The sequence below is a fragment of the Dendrobates tinctorius genome, unplaced genomic scaffold (assembly GCF_039654945.1).
Source record: "Dendrobates tinctorius isolate UK_male_01 unplaced genomic scaffold, ASM3965494v1 ptg000022l, whole genome shotgun sequence".
Classification (NCBI taxonomy): Eukaryota; Metazoa; Chordata; class Amphibia; order Anura; family Dendrobatidae; genus Dendrobates; species Dendrobates tinctorius.
The window spans coordinates 83,520,289-83,541,967 of NW_027361690.1; the positions used below are offsets into that span (position 1 = coordinate 83,520,289).

Sequence of the window (21,679 nt, forward strand, 5' to 3'; positions counted from 1 at the left end):
TTGGAGACTTATCTCTATGTCTCTGTTGTCTCTAGGTTGCTTGAAGTTGATGTCTCTAATAACAAGCTGACATGTCTGCCCCCGGGGTTTCTTCACCTGATTCGGCTTCAGAAGCTCTGTGCATCCAAGAACTTCTTGGCGACTCTCTTTAGAGAAGATGGTACGACTCACTATATATACCTTTATAGCATGCACTTGGATAAAATTGCATTTGTCATACTCTTTCATTAATAGAAGAAATAAATCCAAAACTAATATAAAGGATACCAGCTATATACCCATCACTTTACATGGGATAATGTACCCCCTTCTGTAAGGTAAGCCCCCCTGACCACCTTGATTGATATAAAACACCATTTTTTACATAAAAGATCTGCAACATTGTAACACTTGTATATTATATTATGTAGAACTGTTTTGTATGCACTGCAGCTGTGGAGGAACTCTTCTTAAAGAGGTTGCCTCATCTTCTGTAGGTGTGCACCGCTCTCCAGCTTCCTGCTTGCTGAGTGGCGGTGCACTCCAGATTAACGTTTTTATTTGGCTGTATCATCACACCACTAGCCTGAGCTGCGTATTCCCCAGTGCCTCAAGTAAAGGCAGCTTTGTCTCTGCAATATGGGAGGAGCGCAGGGGCACTAAGCAGACCCGATTAGGACCTACCATTGTGCTCCAATGATCCCAGCCATCAGAGTAGAAACTGTATTGGAAACGGTTTTTAAGTTGAATCTATCCCCTTTCCTGCTCCAACTGAGAGCAGCAAGATATAGAGCAGAGACTAATTCCAATGATGTAACTAACTGGGCTTCTTGCTGTAGTTTTGCTAAAATCTGTGTATTGGCAGACCACTGCCACTCAGTGGTTGGGGCAGGGTTATACAGAGCTCTTGAATATAGAGGATTACATGGCAGCAGCTTTACTAGCCCTCTAGTGATAATCTCATGCTGATAAAACTGTAATTTTGTCCAAACTACATTAAGCAGCCCAGTAAGTGACACATCGCTGGAATCAAGATCTGTCAGTTTAGGTGGTAAAAACTGGTGACAAAATCCTTTTAAGCTTTGTGCATGTATGTCCTCCACTGCTAGATTGCAGTGGTGGTAGGTCACGTAGGTAGCTAGCAGTAAAGAATAACACTTAAAATCACTCTCTTATGGAGAGGAATTTTAATGCTAAATATTTTGCAAAGTTGTGGTTTTTTTTTTTTTGTTTTTTTTTTCAAGCATTTTGCAGTTGTGCCCAATAGCGAACATGAGAATAATCCTTTAAAGAGCACAATCCTGTTTTTCTGTCTTCTCCTTTGCCCAATATTGTGGACATTATGGAATAATGGTATGTTTTTGGCTTGATAATGCTCGTTTGTAGCCAGATCCATGAATTAAGAACTTTTGATTTTTAAATTGAAGTATTTCTCCACAAAAGACAACAGAGAAGAAAAGTCAAATTGGACATACAGTGGGTACGGAAAGTATTCAGACCCCTTTAAATTTTTCACTCTTTGTTTCATTGCAGCCATTTGGTAAATTCAAAACAGTTCATTTTTTTCTCATTAATGCACCCTATCATGAGTGAAAAAACCCCAGAAATGTTAAAGTTTATGCTAATTTATTAAAAAAGAAAAACTGAAATGTCACATGGTCATAAGTATTCAGACCCTTTGGTCAGTATTGAGTAGAAGCACCCTTCTGAGCTAGTACAGCCATGAGTCTTCTTGGGAATGATGCAACAAGTTTTTCACACCTGGATTTTGGGATCCTCTGCCATTCTTCCTTGCAGATCCTGTCCAATTCCGTCAGGTTGGATGTTGAACGTTGGTGGACAGCCATTTTCAGGTATCTCCAGAGATGTTCAATTTGGTGTAGGTCAGGACTCTGGCTGGGCCAGTCAAGAATGGTCATAGAGTTGTTCTGAAGCCACTCCTTTGTTATTTTAGCTTTGTGCTCAGGGTCATTGACTTGTTGGAAGGTGAACCTTCGGCCAAGTCTAAGGTCCCGAGCACTCTGGAAGAGGTTTTCATCCAGGATATCTCTATACTTGGCCGCATTCATGTTTGCTTTAATTGCAACCAGTTGTCGTGTCTCTGTAGCCGAAAAACACTCCCATAGCATGATGCTGCCACCACCATGTTTCACTGTTGGGATTGTGTTGGGCAGGTGATGAGCAGTGCCTGGTTTTCTACACGCATACCACTTAGAATTATCACCAAAAGTTCTATCTTGGTCTCATCAGACCAGAGAATCTTATTTCTCATATTCTGGGAGTCCTTCATGTGTTTTTTTTTTTTTTTTAGCAAACTCTTTGCAGGCTTTCATATGTCTTGCACTGAGGAGAGGCTTCTGTCTGGCCACTCTGACATAAAGGCCCGACTGGTGGAGGGCTGTAGTGATAGTTGACTTTGTGTAACTTTCTCCCATCTCCCTACTGCATCTGTGGAGCTCAGCCACAGTGACCTTGGGGTTTTTCTTTATCTCTCTCACCAAGGCTCTTTTCCCACGATTTCTCAGTTTGGCTGGACGGCCATTTCTTGGAAGACTTCTGGTGGTCCCAAACGTCTTCCATTTAAGGATTATGGAGGCCACTGTGCTCTTAGGAACCTTGAGTACTGCAAGCTCCTTGGCCAGTTCCTTTGACCTCATGATTCTCATTTGGTCTGACATGCACTGGGAGCTGTGACGTCTTATATAGACAGGTGTGTGCCTTTACAAATCAAGTCTTATCAGTTTAATTAAACACAGCTGGACTCCAATGAAGGAGTAGAGCCATCTCAAGTAGGATCACAAGGAAATGGACAGCATGTGACTTAAATATGAGTGTCTGATCAAAGGGTCTGAATACTTATGACCATGTGATATTTCAGTTTTTCATTTTTAATAAATTTGCAAAAATTTCTACATTTCTGGGTTTTTTTAAGTCAAGATGGGGTGCAGAGTGTACATTAATTAGAAAAAAAATGAACTTTTTTGAATTTACCAAATGGCTGCAATGAAACAAAGAGTGAAAAATTTAAAGGGGTCTGAATACTTTCCGTTCCCACTGTAATTTCACACATAACCCCCAAAATGGGCCAGACCATTTTGTTGGCACCCTCAACTTAATATTTGGTTGCACACCCTTTGGAATAAATAACTGCAATCAATCGCTTCCTGTAACAATCAACAAGCTTCTTACACCTCTCAACTGGAATTTTAGCCCACTTTTCTTTTGCATACTGCTCCACATCTCCTATTTGAAGGCGCCTTCCCAAGCAGCAATTTTAAGATCTTTCCACAGGTGTGCAATGGGATTTAGATCTGGACTCATTGCTGGTCACTTAAGAACTTTCCTGCTGGAAGACCCATGACCTAGGATACAAACTCAACTTTCTGACACTGGGCACTACATTGTGACCCAAAATTCGTTGGTAATCCTCAGATTTTTGACTGTAGGAACTGTGTTCTTTTCTTTGTAGGCCTCATTCTGTTTTCAGTAAACACTAGAATAATGTGCTTTACCAAAAAGCTCTATATTGGTCTCTCATCCACAAGACTCTTTCCCAGAAGGATTTTGGCTTGCTCAGGCTAGCTTTTTTTTATGTCTGTCATCAGTGGGGTCCTCCTGGGTTTCCTGTCATAGTGGTTTTTTTTTTGTTTTCTTTTTTCATTCAAATCAGGGCTGCCGAATTGGAGTCGGTATAAAATGAACCTGCATCGGCTCCTAAAATATATAATAAATTGGGTTCAGTGCAGGATGTGCTGTAAATGTTTTCATAATTTGGTAAAGTTCTGAAATGTTCTATAAATGTCTGTTCTGTTCCTGATCTAAGGATCTCCGCTTTTAGTTGAGATGAATCTGTGCTGCACTTTATGTACATGCTCAGTAGTGACCAGTGCTGTGGAGTCGTAGATGAGATGAATCTGTGCTGCACTTTATGCACATGCTCAGTAGTGACCAGTGCTGTGGGGTCGTAGATGAGATGAATCTGTGCTGCATTTTATGTACATGCTCAGTAGTGATCAGTGCTGTGGGGTCGGAGATGAGATGAATCTGTGCTGCACTTTATGCACATGCTCAGTAGTGACCAGGGCTGTGGGGTCATAGATGAGATGAATCTGTGCTGCACTTTATGTACATGCTCAGTAGTGACCAGTGCTGTGGGGTCGTAGATGGGATGAATCTGTGCTGCACTTTATGTACATGCTCAGTAGTGACCAGTGCTGGGGAGTCATAGATGAGATGAATCTGTGCTGAACTTTATGTACATGCTCAGTAGTGATCAGGGCAGTGGAGTCGGAGATGTGATGAATCTGTGCTGCACTTTATGCACATGCTCAGTAGTGACCAGGGCTGTGGGGTCGTAGATGAGATGAATCTGTGCTGCACTTTATGCACATGCTCAGTAGTGACCAGGGCTGTGGAGTCGGAGATGTGATGAATCTGTGCTGCACTTTATGTACATGCTCAGTAGTGACCAGTGCTGGGGAGTCATAGATCAGATGAATCTGTGCTGCACTTTATGTACATGCTCAGTAGTGACCAGGGCTGTGGGGTCGGAGATGAGATGAATCTGTGCTGCACTTTATGCACATGCTCAGTAGTGACCAGGGCTGTGGAGTCGTAGATGAGATGAATCTGCGCTGCACTTTATGTACATGCTCAGTAGTGACCAGGGCTGTGGAGTCATAGATGAGATGAATCTGTGCTGCACTTTATGCACATGCTCAGTAGTGATCAGGGCAGTGGAGTCGGAGATGTGATGAATCTGTGCTGCACTTTATGCACATGCTCCGTAGTGACCAGGGCTGTGGGGTCGTAGATGAGATGAATCTGTGCTGCACTTTATGTACATACTCAGTAGTGACCAGTGCTGTGGGGTCGTAGATGAGATGAATCTGTGCTGCACTTTATGCACATGCTCAGTAGTGACCAGGGCTGTGGAGTCGGAGATGTGATGAATCTGTGCTGCACTTTATGTACATGCTCAGTAGTGACCAGTGCTGTGGGGTCGGAGATGAGATGAATCTGTACTGCACTTTATGTACATGCTCAGTAGTGACCAGTGCTGTGGAGTAGTAGATGAGATGAATCTGTGCTGCACTTTATGTACATGCTCAGTAGTGACCAGTGCTGTGGAGTCGGAGATGAGATGAATCTGTACTGCACTTTATGTACATGCTCAGTAGTGACCAGTGCTGTGGAGTCGGAGATGTGATGAATCTGTGCTGCACTTTATGTACATGCTCAGTAGTGACCAGTGCTGTGGAGTCGGAGATGAGATGAATCTGTACTGCACTTTATGCACATGCTCAGTAGTGACCAGTGCTGTGGGGTCGTAGATGAGATGAATCTGTGCTGCACTTTATGCACATGCTCAGTAGTGACCAGTGCTGTGGGGTGATAGATGAGCATCACATTCTTGAAGCAAAGTTGTTTACCCACAATTTTGGAAAGGTGCCAACAAGAGTGCAAACACTACCTATGTGTATATGTATTATATATATATAATGTGTGTGTGTGACGGTGCATGGATTGTTTATGGGTAATCTTTCAATTGCAGGAATCAACTGGATTGGTCTCCGGAGGCTACATGATCTCGATGTGTCTGATAACATGCTGTCAGAGCTCCCTTCCTCCATTCTACACTGCTTCAAGTCTTTGAAGAGTCTAAATGTTTCTGGTAATAAGCTCAAAATCTTCCCGGAGCCCTGGGCCTGCCCTCTTGTAAGTGAGACTGGAAGCCAGTACATGATACATTTGTTATAATATGTATTACTGGGGAGACCCTCTGTTATTGCTCTGCAGAATAATAATAATTTCTGTATATAATCATTTTTCATATTTTTCTGTCTTTCAGAAATATTGTAAAGCTTCTAGAAATTGTATTGAACTGATCCCAGAGAACCTGACTATCTTTTGGAGGAATCACTTGCTAGAAGTAGACTTTTCAGACAATGCCCTGAGGGATGTACCCAAGGACCTGTTCCAGGTGGAGGTAAGGGTCCCGTTTCACTTAGCGACGCACCAGCAATCCCGAGAACGATACGACGTGGTAGGGATCGCTGGTGCGTCGCTAAATGATCGCTAGTAAGCTGCCAAACAGGCAGATCTCTTCAGCGACGCAGCAACGATCCAGCGATCAAACACAGTGATGCGCGCTGGCCAGCGGGACGCAGTCGACGAAAAAATGGCCCAGGACGTTCCTGCACGATCAGCGATATCCAGCAGGGGGTCCTTCGCTGCTGCGTGTCACATGTACCGAGATCCATTTATATGGATATGCCTAAGCAAAATGGGAATGGTGACAGTTTTCTTGCGTAGGGTGTCTTGCATTGAAATCTGCTGCAATGACCCGGGTACTGCGTTCACCACACATCAACACAATTTCTATTCACTCCTCACGTGTTGACCTCTGTGACATGTCAATGGCTGTAAACAAAGAGAAACTTGTAAATAACTCATGAAAGAATAAAGTTACGTTAAAACCAAGCACACCAGTGTTTTTCTAGTGAAATTCCCAATAAGTTTGATGTGTCACATGACCCTCTTCCCATTGAAAAAAATAAAGTTGGATCCAAAATGGCTGACATCAAAATGGTCACCATCCATCTTGAAAAGTTTCCCCCCTCCCATATACTAATGTGACACAAACAGGAAGTTGATATCACCAACCATTCCCATTTTATTTAGGTGTATCCATATAAATGGCCCACCCTGTAGATTTATTAAAGGGAATCTGTTAGTAGGATTAACCCTCCTAAGTCGTGTTTATGTGCATGTAGGTCAGAGGAAGTTGAATAATATGATACCTTGATATCTGTGATCCGATATCTTATTCCAGAGAAATCCACGTTTTTGTTATTTGTAAATGAGCTTTTCAGGACTACGAGCCGAACACTGATCTCCCCGAGAATCTGCCTCCAGAGATTATTTTAAAATCAAGGGTTATTACCAGTATGATGTGCAATGGCGCTCTCTTCTCTCCGGATCTCACTGTGGACCTGACACATCTGCAGGTTCCTCCCTGCTTCCAGCTCATAGGCAGACAGGGTCACAGCAGAGCTGAGAGAGCTGCAGAAAATGTGTTTGTAAAGAGATAAAGTTCAGTTCGGCTGCTTTCTGTTAGTTACATGTCTCACACTGAAAACTCCTCCTTTTGTTAAAATTAAGCCCTGAAAGCAAATTCTCATGCAGATCAGTGTCCGGCCATAGATCCGAACAGCTCATTTACATATAAACCCTACAGCTTGGTAGGGTTGAACCTACTGACAGATTCCCTTTAAATTGTGATTTTATTTTATAACTGTAATTTTTATTAAGTTTTATACATTTTTAACATTGAAAATAAGCACAAAATATTCAGATTATAACAAGTAAAATGGACAAAGTAGAGAATCAATGAGGATCGGGAACATTAAAATGGAAAGACTTTCCCTCTAGTGACATCAAAACCTATTGCATGCTAAAACAATAAAAGACTCCAGTTCCAAATAAAAAACTATATATTAGTTACACCTGGTGCCATGATAAACCAATCCCCTTCCACTGATTAAATTCAGATTTCTTCTTCAACAATCGACAAACAGTAAATTGTGAATGTCATTGAGCTCTGTGAGCAAAATGATAGTTGCTTAAGAAGCTATTCATAAAATATTCAGGGGAAGTTGTAAAAATTTTGCTCCTATTGTTTTTTCACATAATGCTGACGTTTTACTCTTCAGTCTCTCACATATTGAGCAACAGTATGTCTGTCCTATGTATTCTTCTGAATTGTTCATCATAAATGCAGTTCAGGAAAAATATGCAGTAGTCTATTTTTTTCATTTGTAGTACACTGTTTTGTCCACAAGGGGGTGATCTAAGTATATAGTTTGCTGATACTTTTGGAAAAGAAACTTTAGACTGTATGTCCATGTAGCGTTTTTTAAGCATTTCCACGGCTTATTTAAACGCGCGATTCTGCCGCGGAAACGCTTAAAAAAAAAAAAAAAAGCATTCCGTGCATTTTTAATAGAAAACGCACATGTTGTGCCAATGGTACGTTTTTTACCGCTGCAGAATTGCTTAGCAGTAAAAAACGCAGCATGTTCATTAATTTTGCGGAATCGCCCACGATTCCGCATACCATCAATTATATGGCCAATAACGCTTAGGAAAACGCTTGACAAACGCTTGTCAAAAACCACATGCGTTTTCCCAGGAGCAGGGTGTGCGATTCTGCTCAGGTTTATTCTGCATGAGAATCGCCATGTGGGCCATTGCCTTAGAGTAACTCGTTTTATTTTTATTTATTTTTTTAAATAAATCGTGGAATTAAGGAACTTTGTAACACCTTTTTTTTTTTTTTTTCTCTGCCAGAATTGATCAGTCATTATCAAAAATCTCAATTAAATGAGGGTTACTCTCTAAAGCCTGATTTATGAAGGGTCCTCTTATTACGTATATCTTTTGAAAAAGAGTTGGTGGGGTTATCTAATTTTACAGTAGCTATAACCTGCGTAAAAATTTGTGCATTTCTGCTGGTTGATTCCCCAGGCTTTACAGTGCTTGAAGCTGTCCGGAAACCAACTCTTTTCATTGCCGCCCCCTGACAGCTGGACCTGCAGGCATCTGAAGTGTCTGGATGTATCCAAGAACCAGTTGGGAAGGTTGGTCGGGCCTGAAATATTCTGATGCAGTATTTGTGTGTATGGCTTCTCTCGTTAACGCCACTAATCTACTTTATATAGCCAGTAATATTTATAATATGAAACTTTTATTGCCTGGTTCTGCAGAAATGAGGAAGGGATCAGGACAAGGCGGATGCCATTTTTCTCCACCAGATCTAGAACACGAACAGGGACGGATGCAGGTACATGCATAATCGTAAGAGCAAGGTGATATGTAAAATACGATGACTGCTAATGTTGAGCTCTTGTGCTCCAGGTTTTTCTGTGGAGTTTCCTTCATGTCTGAAAGAATCTCTGGAAGTGTTGTACCTCAACGATAATCTATTAGATGCCTTCCCAATGTCGGTGTGCCATCTGAAGAGCCTTACAGAACTCTACCTGGGGAAGTAAGTGATGGAGGAGGTGTAGCACCCCAAGTTATCCAGGCTTGGTGCTATGACCAAAGTGACTAGCTGCAGGGCAATACTTCGTATTTGTTTTCAAAGTTTATGTCTCTCCATCACAGTGGCTTCTGCTTTGTTATATAGTAATCCGGGGATACGAGAGCTTCCTCCAGAACTTGGCCAGCTGGCATCTTTATGGCAGCTAGACCTCGAAGACCTGAACATCACAAACCTACCGGCAGAGATCAGGAAAGAGGGTAAGTGGCTTACTACTCATTAGTAACCACCATATCACTGTACGTCGTCTTACACATCGTGTTAATGTGAAGGTCCGGTGACCATCTTGGCATATCTGCGTGCTCAGCTGAGGAAAGCGGAGAGGTGCCCCCTTGTCAAGATGATCATTGTTGGACCACCACGCCAAGGAAAATCTACCCTTTTTGAGGTCCTACAGACTGGAAAAGTGTCACAGCAGATGCAAGGAGAAAGTACTATTCGTACTACCCGATGGGAGCTACAGAAACCTGTGGGGACTAAGGCAAAGGTAACCATTTTTCTTACGGGAACAGACCCAGAGATTTCTTACATCTCTGGATCTGAGGCTGGGCTTTCCAGTCTATGTAGGCCCTTTCCTGCGCCTGAATGGTTCCTTTGGGTCCAATTTCTGTAAATGCATGTTTTCTACTGCTTAGCCTGCCTGACATCATGTCTCTTTGGTGCCTGCCTTGACCTACGCTGTTGTCTCTTGTTTTGGCTCTGCTGTACTGTTATCCATCATATCTACACATTGGCTAATGATAACAATTTCAGGGTAACAACTTAGGCATCCCTTTGGGAAATTCCATACCTCCATAATGAATTCTATAGACTTTCTGGTCTGATTGTTCCTATTCCAAATCCATTGCTCACTTAGTGGGATCCATTCCTGTCTGGTGGTTTTCATGATTGTCCTGTTATCATTGCTGATATAAGAGAAAAGAAGATAAGAAAAGTGAGTCACAAAGACCAATACTATCGAATTCTTAAGGGTATGTCACACTAAGAGATATCGCTAGCAATATCGCTATAACTAGTGACGTAGCAGCGATATTGCTAGCGATATCTCTGTGTGTGATACTTACCTACGACCCGCTCCCCCGCTGGTTATCGCTGATCGCGCGAGAACGTTCAGGACTGTTTCTCGTCGTCAGCTTCCTGCGGCGCTTCCTGCTGTGAGGACGAGCGACGCGTGGAGCCAGGCGGGAGGACGCAGGATCGCCTGGTGTGACAGGTAAGTAGCGATCCCCGTCCCCAGCGATGTCGCTGGTGAGATCTGCCTGTGTGGCAGCTCACTAGCGACCACTTAGCGATGTACCAGCGATCCTGACTGCGTCATATCGCTGGTCGGGATCGCTGGTACATCGCTAAGTGTGACAGTACCTTTAAGTCCACCATACATGTTGGACTAAAACCGGTCAAACCTGTAGCCATCCATTGAATTGGCCCATAGTCTGATATATGTATGGGGGCATCCAGACTCTCTCCCTAACAGATGATGATGTGGGAGAGCTGGATTCAGCACGTTCTATTTCCGATGGGAATTAAGCTGTTGCCATACTCCTCTGGTTCAATCATGGAGAAACAGCTGAGCGTTCGTCGGAAGCGTCCCTCTGTGTCGCGGAGTCTGAAGAGATGGCGGTCAGCCAGCCTGTTGCTTATTGTGTATGTGGGGCCTTACCCAGTTAAATTTCAGTGGTATAAAGCGGAGTTTCCCAACTCCAGTCCTCGTGGCCCTCTCAGCAGATCATGTTCTCATATTGTAATGATTTCCTTAGTATTGTACAGGTGATGGAATTATCATGGCATCAGAAATTCCCATAGGTTCTTTCACCTGTGCAGTGCTATTGAAATTATGAAAACATGATCTGTCGGGGGGCCGTAAGGACTGGAGTTTTGGAATCACTGATATAAAAGGAGGTGCAGATAAGAGGGGGTCTGTTACCCTAGTAAAGCATTTTGTGATGGCACTCAGTGCTGCATGTCATTATTCTTTAATGAGCATTTTTCAATTCCTAAAACATTTCATGCGACCTGTTCTGCTCATCTTGAGGGGCACAAGTATATGTAAGACCGTCATTTCTTGGTCTCGATACAGGGATTTTGTGAGTACTCACCATAAAATCCTTTTCTCCGAGACGCTCATTGGGGGACACGGAGACTGTGGGTGTGTGCTATTGCCGTCTGGAGGCCGACACTAAGTATTCAAAAAAACAAGTTAGCTCCTCCTCCGCCGCATACACCCTCGCCCCGATAGCGGGCGGAAACCAGTTTAGTGCCAAAGCCGTCGGAAAAGCTGACAGCAATTTAGCTCTACCGCAGAAAATTATATGTCTGAAGAAAAAAAAAAAAAAAAGGACCACCCTACAAAATAAGGGTTTATACCCATCAAAAATAAACAAAAGCCAACTGGCTATCAGGGTGAGTGCTGTGTCCCCCAATGAGCGTCTCGGAGAAAAGGATTTTACGGTGAGTACTCACAAAAATCCCTGTTTCTCCTTCGTCTCATTGGGGGACACAGAGACTGTTGGACGTCCCAAAGCAGTCTCTGGGTGGGAGCAACTCATCAATCTACACCGCATGCCTACCTGTTCAAAGGTGTGCCACTGCTGCCTGGAGAATCTTCCTACCCAGGCTCGCATCCGACGAAGCCTGCGTATGTACGTTGTAATGTTTAGAGAACGTGTGCAGGCTTGACCACGTTGCCGCCTTGCATACCTGGTCTGCCGAAGCGCCCAAGAGGCGCCCACTGCCCGAGTCGAGTGCGCCCTTCTTCCAGGTGGAACCGGCGTGCTTCTAATACGGTAAGCCTCTTGAATAGTAAGACGAATCCATCGGGCTATGGTCGACCGTGAGGCTGCGAGCCCCTTCCTGCGCCCTTCAGGGATCACAAACAACGAATCTGTCTGGCGAAAAGGCGCTGTCCTCGACACATACCTCCTGAGGGCCCTCACCAGGTCCAGCGTGTGGAGCGCTTTCTCAACTCTGTGTACTGGAGCTGGACAAAATGAAGGCAAAACGATGTCCTCATTAATATGGAACAAGGACACCACCTTCGGCAGGAACGGCGGAGGTGGTCTCAAGACTACCTTATCCTTAAAAAAGGTCAGAAACAGTGCTCTACAGGATAGGGCTGCCAGCTCCGAGACCCGCCTAATAGAGGTTATTGCTACCAAAAACACGACCTTCCTGGTAAGGTATGGCAATCCGACCTCCTGCAATGGCTCAAAAGGAGCTTCCTGCAGGGCCCCCAGCACCAGATTAAGGTCCCAGGCGTCTAAGGGAGCTCTAAAGGGGGGCACTAGATGCGAGACTCCCTGAATGAAAGTTTTGACCTGCATAATGCTAGCGATCTTTCGCTGGAACAGAACAGACAAGGCCGAGATCTGTCTCCTCAGGGAACTCGGAGCCAACTCTGCGTCCAGGCCTGACTGCAGAAAGGCCAGAATGTTGGGAACCGAGAAGGACAAAGGCGCAACCCCGTGCTCTCGACACCAGAGAAAGAAAACCTTCCAAGTACCATGATAGATCCTCGCCGAGGCCGGCTTCCTGGCGTTAATTATCGTGGCTACCACCTCACACCCAAACCCCGCCTGGGTCAGGACCCAGGACTCAACGGCCATGCCGTCAAACACAGGGCCCCTAAGTTCGGGTGGTAGATCGGCCCCTGGGACAGCAAGTCTGGCCGTTCCGGTAGACGCCATGGCACGTCTGCGAGGAGCTGTACCAGATCCGCGTACCAGGCTCGATGGGGCCAGTCCGGGGCCAGCAGAATTGCCGGAACCCTCTCCCTCTTGATCTTCCTGATTACCCTCGGGAGAAGAGGCAGAGGGGGAAACAGGTACGGGAGCCGAAACTGGCTCCATGGAAGAACCAACGCATCCGCTGCAATCGCTCGCGGGTCCTGAGACCGGGCAACAAACCTGTCTACCTTGGCGATCTCTCTGGAAGCCATCAGATCCACGTCCAGAGTTCCCCACCGTTGGCAAATCTGCTGGAAAACCTCGGGGTGCAGGGACCATTCTCCGGCCACGACCCCCTGCCGACTCAGGAAATCTGCCCAATTTTCCACGCCTGGTATATGGACCGCTGAAATTACTGAGTGGTGCGCCTCGGCCCAACGGAGTACGTGTTCTATCTCGCGCATGGCTGCCCTGCTGCGCGTGCCTCCCTGGTGATTCACATACGCCACTGCCGTGGCGTTGTCTGAATGGACCCGGACTGGGCGACCCACTAGCCAGTGCTGAAAATGCTGCAACGCCAACCGCACTGCTCGAATCTCCAACAAGTTGATCGGCAGAAGGGCCTCCTGGGGAGACCACTGCCCCTGTGCTGTGTGATGACGAAACACTGCTCCCCAACCGATAAGACTCGCGTCGGTTGTAACCACCAGCCATTGATCTGGAGGAAAGGGTTTCCCCTGAAGGAGAGAGGAGTCGCGCGTCCACCATTGCAGTGTCCGCCGGACCTGAAGGGACAACCTGCACTGATGATCCAGGGAGAAAGGACTCCTGTCCCATGCTGCTAAAAGAGCATGCTGCAGGGGGCGAAGGTGAAACTGCGCAAACGGGATTGCTTCTATTGCTGCTACCATCCTCCCTAGCACCCTCATCCCAAATCGAATCATGTGAGGGCCTGGCCGCTGAAGACTCCGAACCCCCCGCCGGAGCGCCTGGGCCTTGTTTTGAGGGAGAATTACCAACCCTTGGGAAGTGTCAAAAATGATCCCTAGGAATGGAATCCACTGAGCCGGGGTAAGACATGACTTCTTCCCATTGACTAACCATCCCAGACGGGATAGGGTATCCAGCGTGATGCCGACATTCTCCTCGCATGCCTGAAAAGACGGTCCTTTCACTAACAGGTCGTCCAAGTATGGCAGCACTACTATGCCCCGAGAATGAAGAATGGCCATAACGACCGCCATCACCTTCGTGAAAACCCTGGGTGCCGTGGCCAACCCGAACGGCAGAGCCACAAACTGGAAATGCCGGCCATTTATCGCAAAACGAAGTAACTTCTGATGCGGAGGAAAAATAGGGATGTGCAGGTAGGCATCCTGAACATCGATTGAGGCCAAATACTCTCCCTGCTCCATGGCCGATATCACTGACCGGAGGGATTCCATCCGAAAGTGCCTGACCTTGATGAACCTGTTTAGGAGCTTTAGGCCCAAAACCGGTCTTACTGTTCCGTCCTTCTTGGGGACTGCGAACAGGTTGGAATAAAATCCCTGGGCCTCTTCGCCCTCTGGTACCGGGTTAATGACCCTGTTGTACAGAAGAATCCTGATGGCCCCTAGCAATGCCTCTGCCCGGGATTGCAATTTGGGAAGACGGGATTGAAAAAATCTCCTTGGAGGGTGTCCGATAAACTCTATTTTGTACCCGAATGACACCAATTCCGCCACCCATGCGTCGTGTGCCACCTTGACCCAGACGTGGCGGAACCTGAGCAGACGACCGCCTACTCTGCTGTCCTCGGGTACCTGATGCCTCAAGTCATTTTGTAGAGGGTCTTTGGGACCTAGCTCCCCTTGACCTGGGTGGACGGCCCCGCATCCTCCCCAGCGGGTTGGCTCTATACGTGACCTGACTCTCTCTGTCTTGGTTGTGACGAGCCGGGGCAGTAGAACTGGCCGCTGATGCCCATCCTGGGGCGCAAAATGCTCGAAAGCGCGCCTGTGGTTGACGAAAGGGCGGTCTGCTCTTTTGCTGTGGGAGAAAGCTACTCTTTCCCCCTGTGGCATCTGAAATAACCTTGTCTAGCTTCTCTCCAAAAAGCCGATTACCCTGATAAGGCAGAGATGTTAACGACTTTTTAGAAATCGAATCGGCCCGCCATAGCCTTAGCCACAAGGCTCTCCTAATGGCGATAGCGTTTGCTGCGGCTAGCGCCGCTCAATTAGCCGCATCCAAGGATGCATTAATTAGATAGTCTCCTGCCATCGAGATCTGATTTGCTATCTCAGACACCTCTACCGGCAAGTCTCTGTCCTGCAGGACTTTGTTCAAAGACTCCGACCACGACATCATGGCCTTGGCCACCCATGTTGCTGCGAACGAAGGCAAAAGCGCTGACCCCGATGCCTCATACACCGAGCGGGCTAGACCCTCTATGAGTCGATCCGTGGGGTCCTTAATGGAAGAACCACTAGGCACCGACAACAACGATCTTGAAGCCAGGCGTGACACTGGGGGATCCACAATCGGAGATTCTGCCCACTCTTTACAGAACTCTGGTGCAAACGGGTACCTTGTCTCTAGCGTTTTCTGCCATGAAAAACGCTTGTCTGGGCCTGTGCCGCTGCACCGTGTCCTCGAATTCTGGATGAGTGCTAAACACCCTATGTGGGCGCCTGGCCTTTTTAAAAGATATTTTATGCCCTGCGGCCACGGAGACGTCCCCCTCAATACCAAGAGTCTGATTGACGGCCTCAATGAGACTGTCTACTGTCTCCCGACACCCGGGAATATCCAGATCCAAGGCTTCCTGCCTGTCCTCATCCGAACTCTGCTCGCTCTCAGACAATGGTGATGGAGAGCGAGACGCCGCACTCACAGATGCCGAAGCACCGGAGGGGCCCGGAGACGCCATATGGGTTCTTTCCCTGTACATCTCCTTAGAGAGGGTATGGCCCCTGCAGGCCGGCGGCTCATTTGAGGTGGATGAACCTTCCCAAACCGGAGAGCCGTTGTCTCTACCCCTATCCGGGGCCTGAAGGGTCTCGATCGCCTTCGTAAGTGAAGCCATAGACCGAGACAGTGATAACGCCCATTCCAGGGGCTCCGACCCCCTGGGCTCCGTTGGCGGGGAGGGCTCCTGGGCGCGTTCGGAACTACAGGCTTCACATATCTTAATAGTCTGCGCTCGCGTGAACACAGCCCCACAGGAAACGCATGCGGTCTCCCTGGGTAGGCTGCGATGCTTCCTGACCGCGGCCTACCCCATTCTGACGCCGGGGCCTCCATTTTATCCAGCACCCGCCCAGTATCCGGGGGCGGCGCTGGATCTGACGTCGCGTTGGGGGGCGGGCGCCGGATCTGACGTCACGCTGGGGGGGGCGGGCCTTCCCCCTGCGTCCTAGGCCGACGCCGTGGGCTAAATTTCGGCCCCGCCCGCCGCACCGGGGGGCGGGCCTTCCCCACGGCCTAGGCTGAAGCCGCGGGCTAAATTTGAGCCCTCTTCCTCGCGGCCTACCTCGCCCCGGAACTGGCGCTCTAAACGGCGCCTACTCAGCCACGCGCGCTCCTTCCCCAGCCCGGCCACTGCAGAGGGCCGTGGCAAGGGAGAAGGGGAACACGCCGCTGCCCCTGCCGCGCCGAGGAAGCCCTCCTGCTCTGCCTACAGGCAGGAGAGGGGAGCCGCTCCAGCCCATGGAGAGAACGCCGCAGCCCTGGCCTGGAAACCTCCCGCTGCCCAGGAGCCCTGCTTACCCTGAGGTAACCCATATCTTCGGATGGTGCAGGCACCCTAGCTCCGTCCGCCTTGGCTGGGCGAGGAGAGGGACCGTCCGCCACCACGCAGTACCGCCACCTGGCGTTGGTGTAGCCGTGGGGCCGCACAGACTAGTCTTGTGCCTCTGTGCAAGCCCATGGTTTCGCTACCTAGGGGTGGACAGGGCTAAGTCTGGCCTATTGTTCCACGTCGCGGGAGAGAGAACGTGGAGGGACACTCGCACGTGGTCGCCCGTTGATGGTTTGGGGAAATCGGATCCTTTCAATAGGATGCGTTGCCCCTGTCATATCGTCTTAAAAATAAAAAAGAAAAAATAGATGTCTGGGGAAAAGTCCCAGAGATGTCCCTCGGTGCGGGAAAGGATACGTGGAGGGATACTCGCACTTGCTCGCCCGTTGATGTTTGGGGGAGATCGGACCCTTTCAATAGGGTCCGTCGCCCCTGTCTCCTCTTCATAGTAAGAAAATGTTCAAATAAAAAAAAAAATAAAATAAAATAGTCTGGAGAGACCCAGACTGCGTGTGCCTCCATCAGACACTAAGCAAAAACTGGTTTCCGCCCGCTATCGGGGCGAGGGTGTCTGCGGCGGAAGAGGAGCTAACTTGTTTTTTTGTACACTTAGTGTCGGCCTCCAGATGGCAGTAGCACACACCCACAGTCTGTGTCCCCCAATGAGACGAAGGAGAAAAGAAATATCTTTGAAAACAGCCACTTAAACCTCTTCATACATCTGCCTAATCTTTGTACTATAATTCTAGAATTTATGGAAATGTCTTGCTTTATTCCTTCTTTTATGGCTTTTTCTTGTTTAAGTAGGTTGGTTCTGTGCACTTTCATGTCTGGGACATGGGAGGTTCTTCTACAATGTCAGCAGTGAACCAGTGCTTCTTTACCGACAAGGCCTTGTACATTGTGGTCTGGAACCTGGCTCTGGGGGAGGAAGCCGTATCTAATCTTCAGTTCTGGCTGCTAAACATTGAGGTGAGGAGTAAGTATTGTACAGGTTAGGATGATGGTAGTTATACTCCAGCTCATATTTTTTTAATTTATGATGTATATTATTAATTTTAGTCACCTATCAATTTCAAAAGAATAAAATTATACAGTTTTTTTTCCCCCCCTTTAGGCGAAAGCCCCAAATGCTGCTGTTCTAGTAGTTGGGACACATCTGGACTTCATTGAAACCAAGTTCCGTTTAGAGAGAATCGCCACTCTTCGTGCCTATGTTTTGGCTCTTTGCCGCTCTCCATCTGGGTCTCGAGCCACGGGATTCCCAGATATTACCATCAAGCACTTGCAGTGAGAATTACTTCTTGTTCTGTGTCCTTGGTGGACCCTGCTAACTTGATCTCCGCCTCGTTAGATTCTAATCTATATCTTTTAGCCGATGGGACTACAATTGACCGCACTGCTTTAATAGTTTATTAGTTTTGGCGTACAGGGCTGAATAAAATATTCATGAATTGGTATTGGTAGACATTTTCCTGATTGACCTTGCAAAACCCCTTAAAATGCATTTTCTTCTCCTGAGTTTCTAATATTGGATCATCCCTATAGATGAGTGTTCATCACACAGTGTTCTTGTGTGATGTATATTTTATTAATATGGTCATTTATATATAGGAAAAAAGCTTCTGGCCCCATTACATGCTTCATTGGTTATATTGTTCTCTCTGATAACTGCATTTAAAGTTTTGTAACTTTTCTTTCTTTTTTTTGTTCCAAGTGAACTTTCCTGTAAGACACTGGAAGGCCTAGAAAGCTTACGACATCTTATATTCTGTGCAGCCTGCAATATGAAAGATGTGGGCAGCACTATTGGGTCCCAGAAACTGGTTGGTAGGCTGGTAAGTAGATGAATCAGTTTTAACATTCATGAAAAACTTGATAGCTCCAGCTGCGTTAAAATACTTCTTTATTGAACCATATTAAAATCGGTTAATACAAAAAGACTCTCCACATTAAGCCACACGCCAGACAGAGGCAACGCGTTTTGACCTTTACGGTCTTTGTCAAATGATGGCTTTGACAAAGACTGTACAGGTCGAAACGCGTTGCCTCTGTCTGGCATGTGGCTTAATGTGGAGAGTCTTTTTGTATTAACTGATTTTAATATGGTTCAATAAAGAAGAATTTTAACGCAGCTGGAGCCATCAAGTTTTTCAAGAATGTTCCTGACGTCTGTCTGCACGGAGCTCCGAGGTTTTGCGGTGGTTGCTGGTGAGCTGGCTAATTTCTTATATTTGAATCAGGTTTAACACCTTATGCTGTTGCCTTTTTCTGCCTTCTTTTCTTCTTTCTTTTTTATACACTACATCGGCCATACCTGTGCCCAAAGATGACTTTTCACGACAAAAATCTGTACTGTGATTTGCACCAGTGTGCTGGATCATCATTGTTTTGTCAGAGTGTCCGTTTCTACCATTTCATTAGTTTTTCTCAGTAGCAAAAACAAAAATTGATGGAGGTTCCTTAAGCTTCTCCTTGCAGTCAGTGAAAATCGGACAATTTTTGGATGCAACCAATATCCGTATGCTGTGCAAGTTTTTTACTGACTTGCATTGTTGAGTTTGATCCGTTGCATAGATCAAAAATGGACGTCTTTTTTTATTTTGTTGAAGGCATTCTGTCCACAAAGAGCATGGATGTGTGAACAAACCCATCTGCGTGTCACCAAAAGTACATATTTTTTTATTTTCTCGACATAGATTCCCAAAAGCTACCTGAACCTGCAGGAAGCAGTGTTGAGGGAACAGCAGACAAGAGTCCATGAGGATGAGGTTCAGTATCTGACGGATGAGCAGATCGAGCAGATCATAGAGCAGAGTCCTGGGAATGACATCAGAGACTATGAGGACATGCAAGCGGGTAAGAAAAGCAGCTAGTAAGACATTTCAATGTTATCATGATCTGGAAGGACTTCATGCCATCTGCCTCACCTCACATTTCATCTTTTCTCTTCCTTACAGCAATTGGATTTCTTATAGAGACTGGCACCTTGCTTCACTTTCCAGACACGAGCCATGGACTACGGAACCTGTATTTCCTGGATCCTGTCTGGCTCTCTGAATGTCTGGAGAGGATCATCAACATTAAAAGCTCCAAATCTGTGGCAAGAAATGGGGTTATCAAAGCCGAAGACCTGCGAATGCTGCTGGTTGGCACTGGCTTCACAAAGCAGTCAGAAGAACAGTACTTCCAGTTCCTGGCAAAGTTTGAGATCGCCCTTCCAGTAGCTAACAATAGGTAATCTTGTTGTATTGACTAAATAGTCTTTTTCAACAGCTCTGCCTGCGAGTGAAAATGTAATAACCAGGACATCTGTGGAATTGTAATTCTTATAATTGGTTTTCTTTTCTGACATTACGGTGCTCACCCGTAAAGGCTATGTATATGTTCACAACCACATTTTTCTTGTCCCGATACATCGTAAATTAGAGATGAAGCACCTTTGAGATGGTCTGCATCAAAGTTCTTACAAACCTAAGCATCACCATGGTAACAGACTACAAACAACCTGTGTAGTCTGATTTGGAATTCTCCTTTTTTTCTTAGTGATGTACATTTTGCAGGTCTGCACAGGAGCTGGAGGAGCAAAATGACAGTAATATTTTTTAATTTAACACCGGCTTTTTTTTTTTTTTTTTGCATGATAAAGCCAGTTACATAGGGAAGCTGATGACCCAGAAGTGAGCTCCAGAGCAACGCAGCACAAATTGTAATATTACTTTAGCCATACAAGAGCAGGCACCATTTTTCGGCACTGCTGTGAGGTATGGTGCTGACAATAGATGATGTTGAAGTATCCTTAAACCAACACAAACAGTGAAGGGATGAAAAAAGATTCAGCAGGACACTTTGTTTCCCCGGATACACTCTCATGCTGTATTTTTGAAGCTATGGGGTCCGGAAATTGACAAATCTATAACCTGACCCCCAAACTTGACACACCCATATTCAGTATGTCTATGAGGCCAAGTTTGGGACAGGAGGCCTGCAACCGGTCCGTGCTCATGTGTGACTATGGCATATGTTACATATATATCGTCACATGATTTTATTGCAGGCAATGCACAACATGATATAATTTTCCCATGAGCAAAAGGAATTAAAAACATAATTGCAAGAAGATTGTCAGAAACGCCCATCTCCAGTGCATGGTTAGAACTTAATCTCAAGTATTGCCACTTTTGATGAGACCCTAAATCCTATACCTATTACTTTCCTTGTCAGCAAAGATGAAATTTACATTTTGTGATCTTCTTAGGTCTAAGGAGATTAACTGTCATTGCCATATGTTACTTGTATACTTTCAGTATCACCATATGAGTCATTAGTATCCATGAACGAGCCACAAATGTCTTTTCATACAACTCTAGCGCTATGGACACTAGCTGACAAGATGTCCTGAACCCATAGCATTAGCAACATGGAGAAAATTACCCACAGATTATTAGGGCAGTGCAGAGAAACTGGGCGACTTCATGGTGACCTATTTAATCTGTATAACTAGAGCAGCAGGTGCCGAAAGAAAATCTGTGCAGGACGTCAGGTTATAGGGGCGAAGACTATAGGATGGGTCCAGCAGGAGGAATTGGCCCTTATTCTAAATGCAATCTATCATTTGTATGTTTTTACTTCTTCTGGATGAAATGCAGCTTGCAGCTTTTATCTTGGAGTCTGGAACTCATTTAGAACTGAAATTAGTGACATTTAAGGACAATGGAAATTTCATGTTCTGGAAAAGATAAATCCCCGGCTCAAAGCATCTGCATTTTGTGATGTTGCTCGCAACTTTTATTGAATTTGGAAAAGAGTGGAGATGATAACAAAGGACACATGTCACATTTCACAACTTCACAGGTTCTTAGGGAGCGACTTTGTTAAAATGATTCCTGGTTAAGAATGTCTTCTTGCTGATTATTTGTACTTTGCTGTTTATACTCTTGAAAGATATGGGTTTCTCCTCCCGGAGATCCAGCCAGGAAATATTACAGGTAATGCCTTCTGAGAGTAGTACGCAAATTGGATCTTCTCCAGAAGAAGCCACTATCACTTCTATTGTTGGCCTGGAAATCATCCCACTTAAAGGGGACTATTTTATTTTCTTACTATGGGTCTAAAAATTAGCAGACAGGCAGTTGCTAACTACTTGTCCGT

The 21,679-nt window shown here is 46.0% G+C and overlaps 1 protein-coding gene across 3 annotated transcripts in view; it reads left to right on the plus strand.

Annotated features, from left to right (window-relative positions):
• LRRK1 (leucine rich repeat kinase 1) overlaps positions 1-21,679 on the plus strand; it is a 147,578-nt gene that overhangs the window by 75,781 nt on the left and 50,118 nt on the right. For all 3 annotated transcript variants that reach the window (XM_073568825.1, XM_073568823.1, XM_073568824.1), the window contains 13 exons: positions 36-160; positions 5,534-5,697; positions 5,831-5,968; positions 8,509-8,621; positions 8,748-8,824; positions 8,899-9,028; positions 9,170-9,282; positions 9,355-9,569; positions 17,336-17,500; positions 17,646-17,818; positions 18,246-18,366; positions 19,228-19,387; positions 19,489-19,765. In XM_073568825.1, coding sequence (XP_073424926.1) covers positions 36-160; positions 5,534-5,697; positions 5,831-5,968; positions 8,509-8,621; positions 8,748-8,824; positions 8,899-9,028; positions 9,170-9,282; positions 9,355-9,569; positions 17,336-17,500; positions 17,646-17,818; positions 18,246-18,366; positions 19,228-19,387; positions 19,489-19,765 — 1,971 coding nt within the window. The remainder of the gene's footprint in view (positions 1-35; positions 161-5,533; positions 5,698-5,830; positions 5,969-8,508; positions 8,622-8,747; positions 8,825-8,898; positions 9,029-9,169; positions 9,283-9,354; positions 9,570-17,335; positions 17,501-17,645; positions 17,819-18,245; positions 18,367-19,227; positions 19,388-19,488; positions 19,766-21,679) is intronic.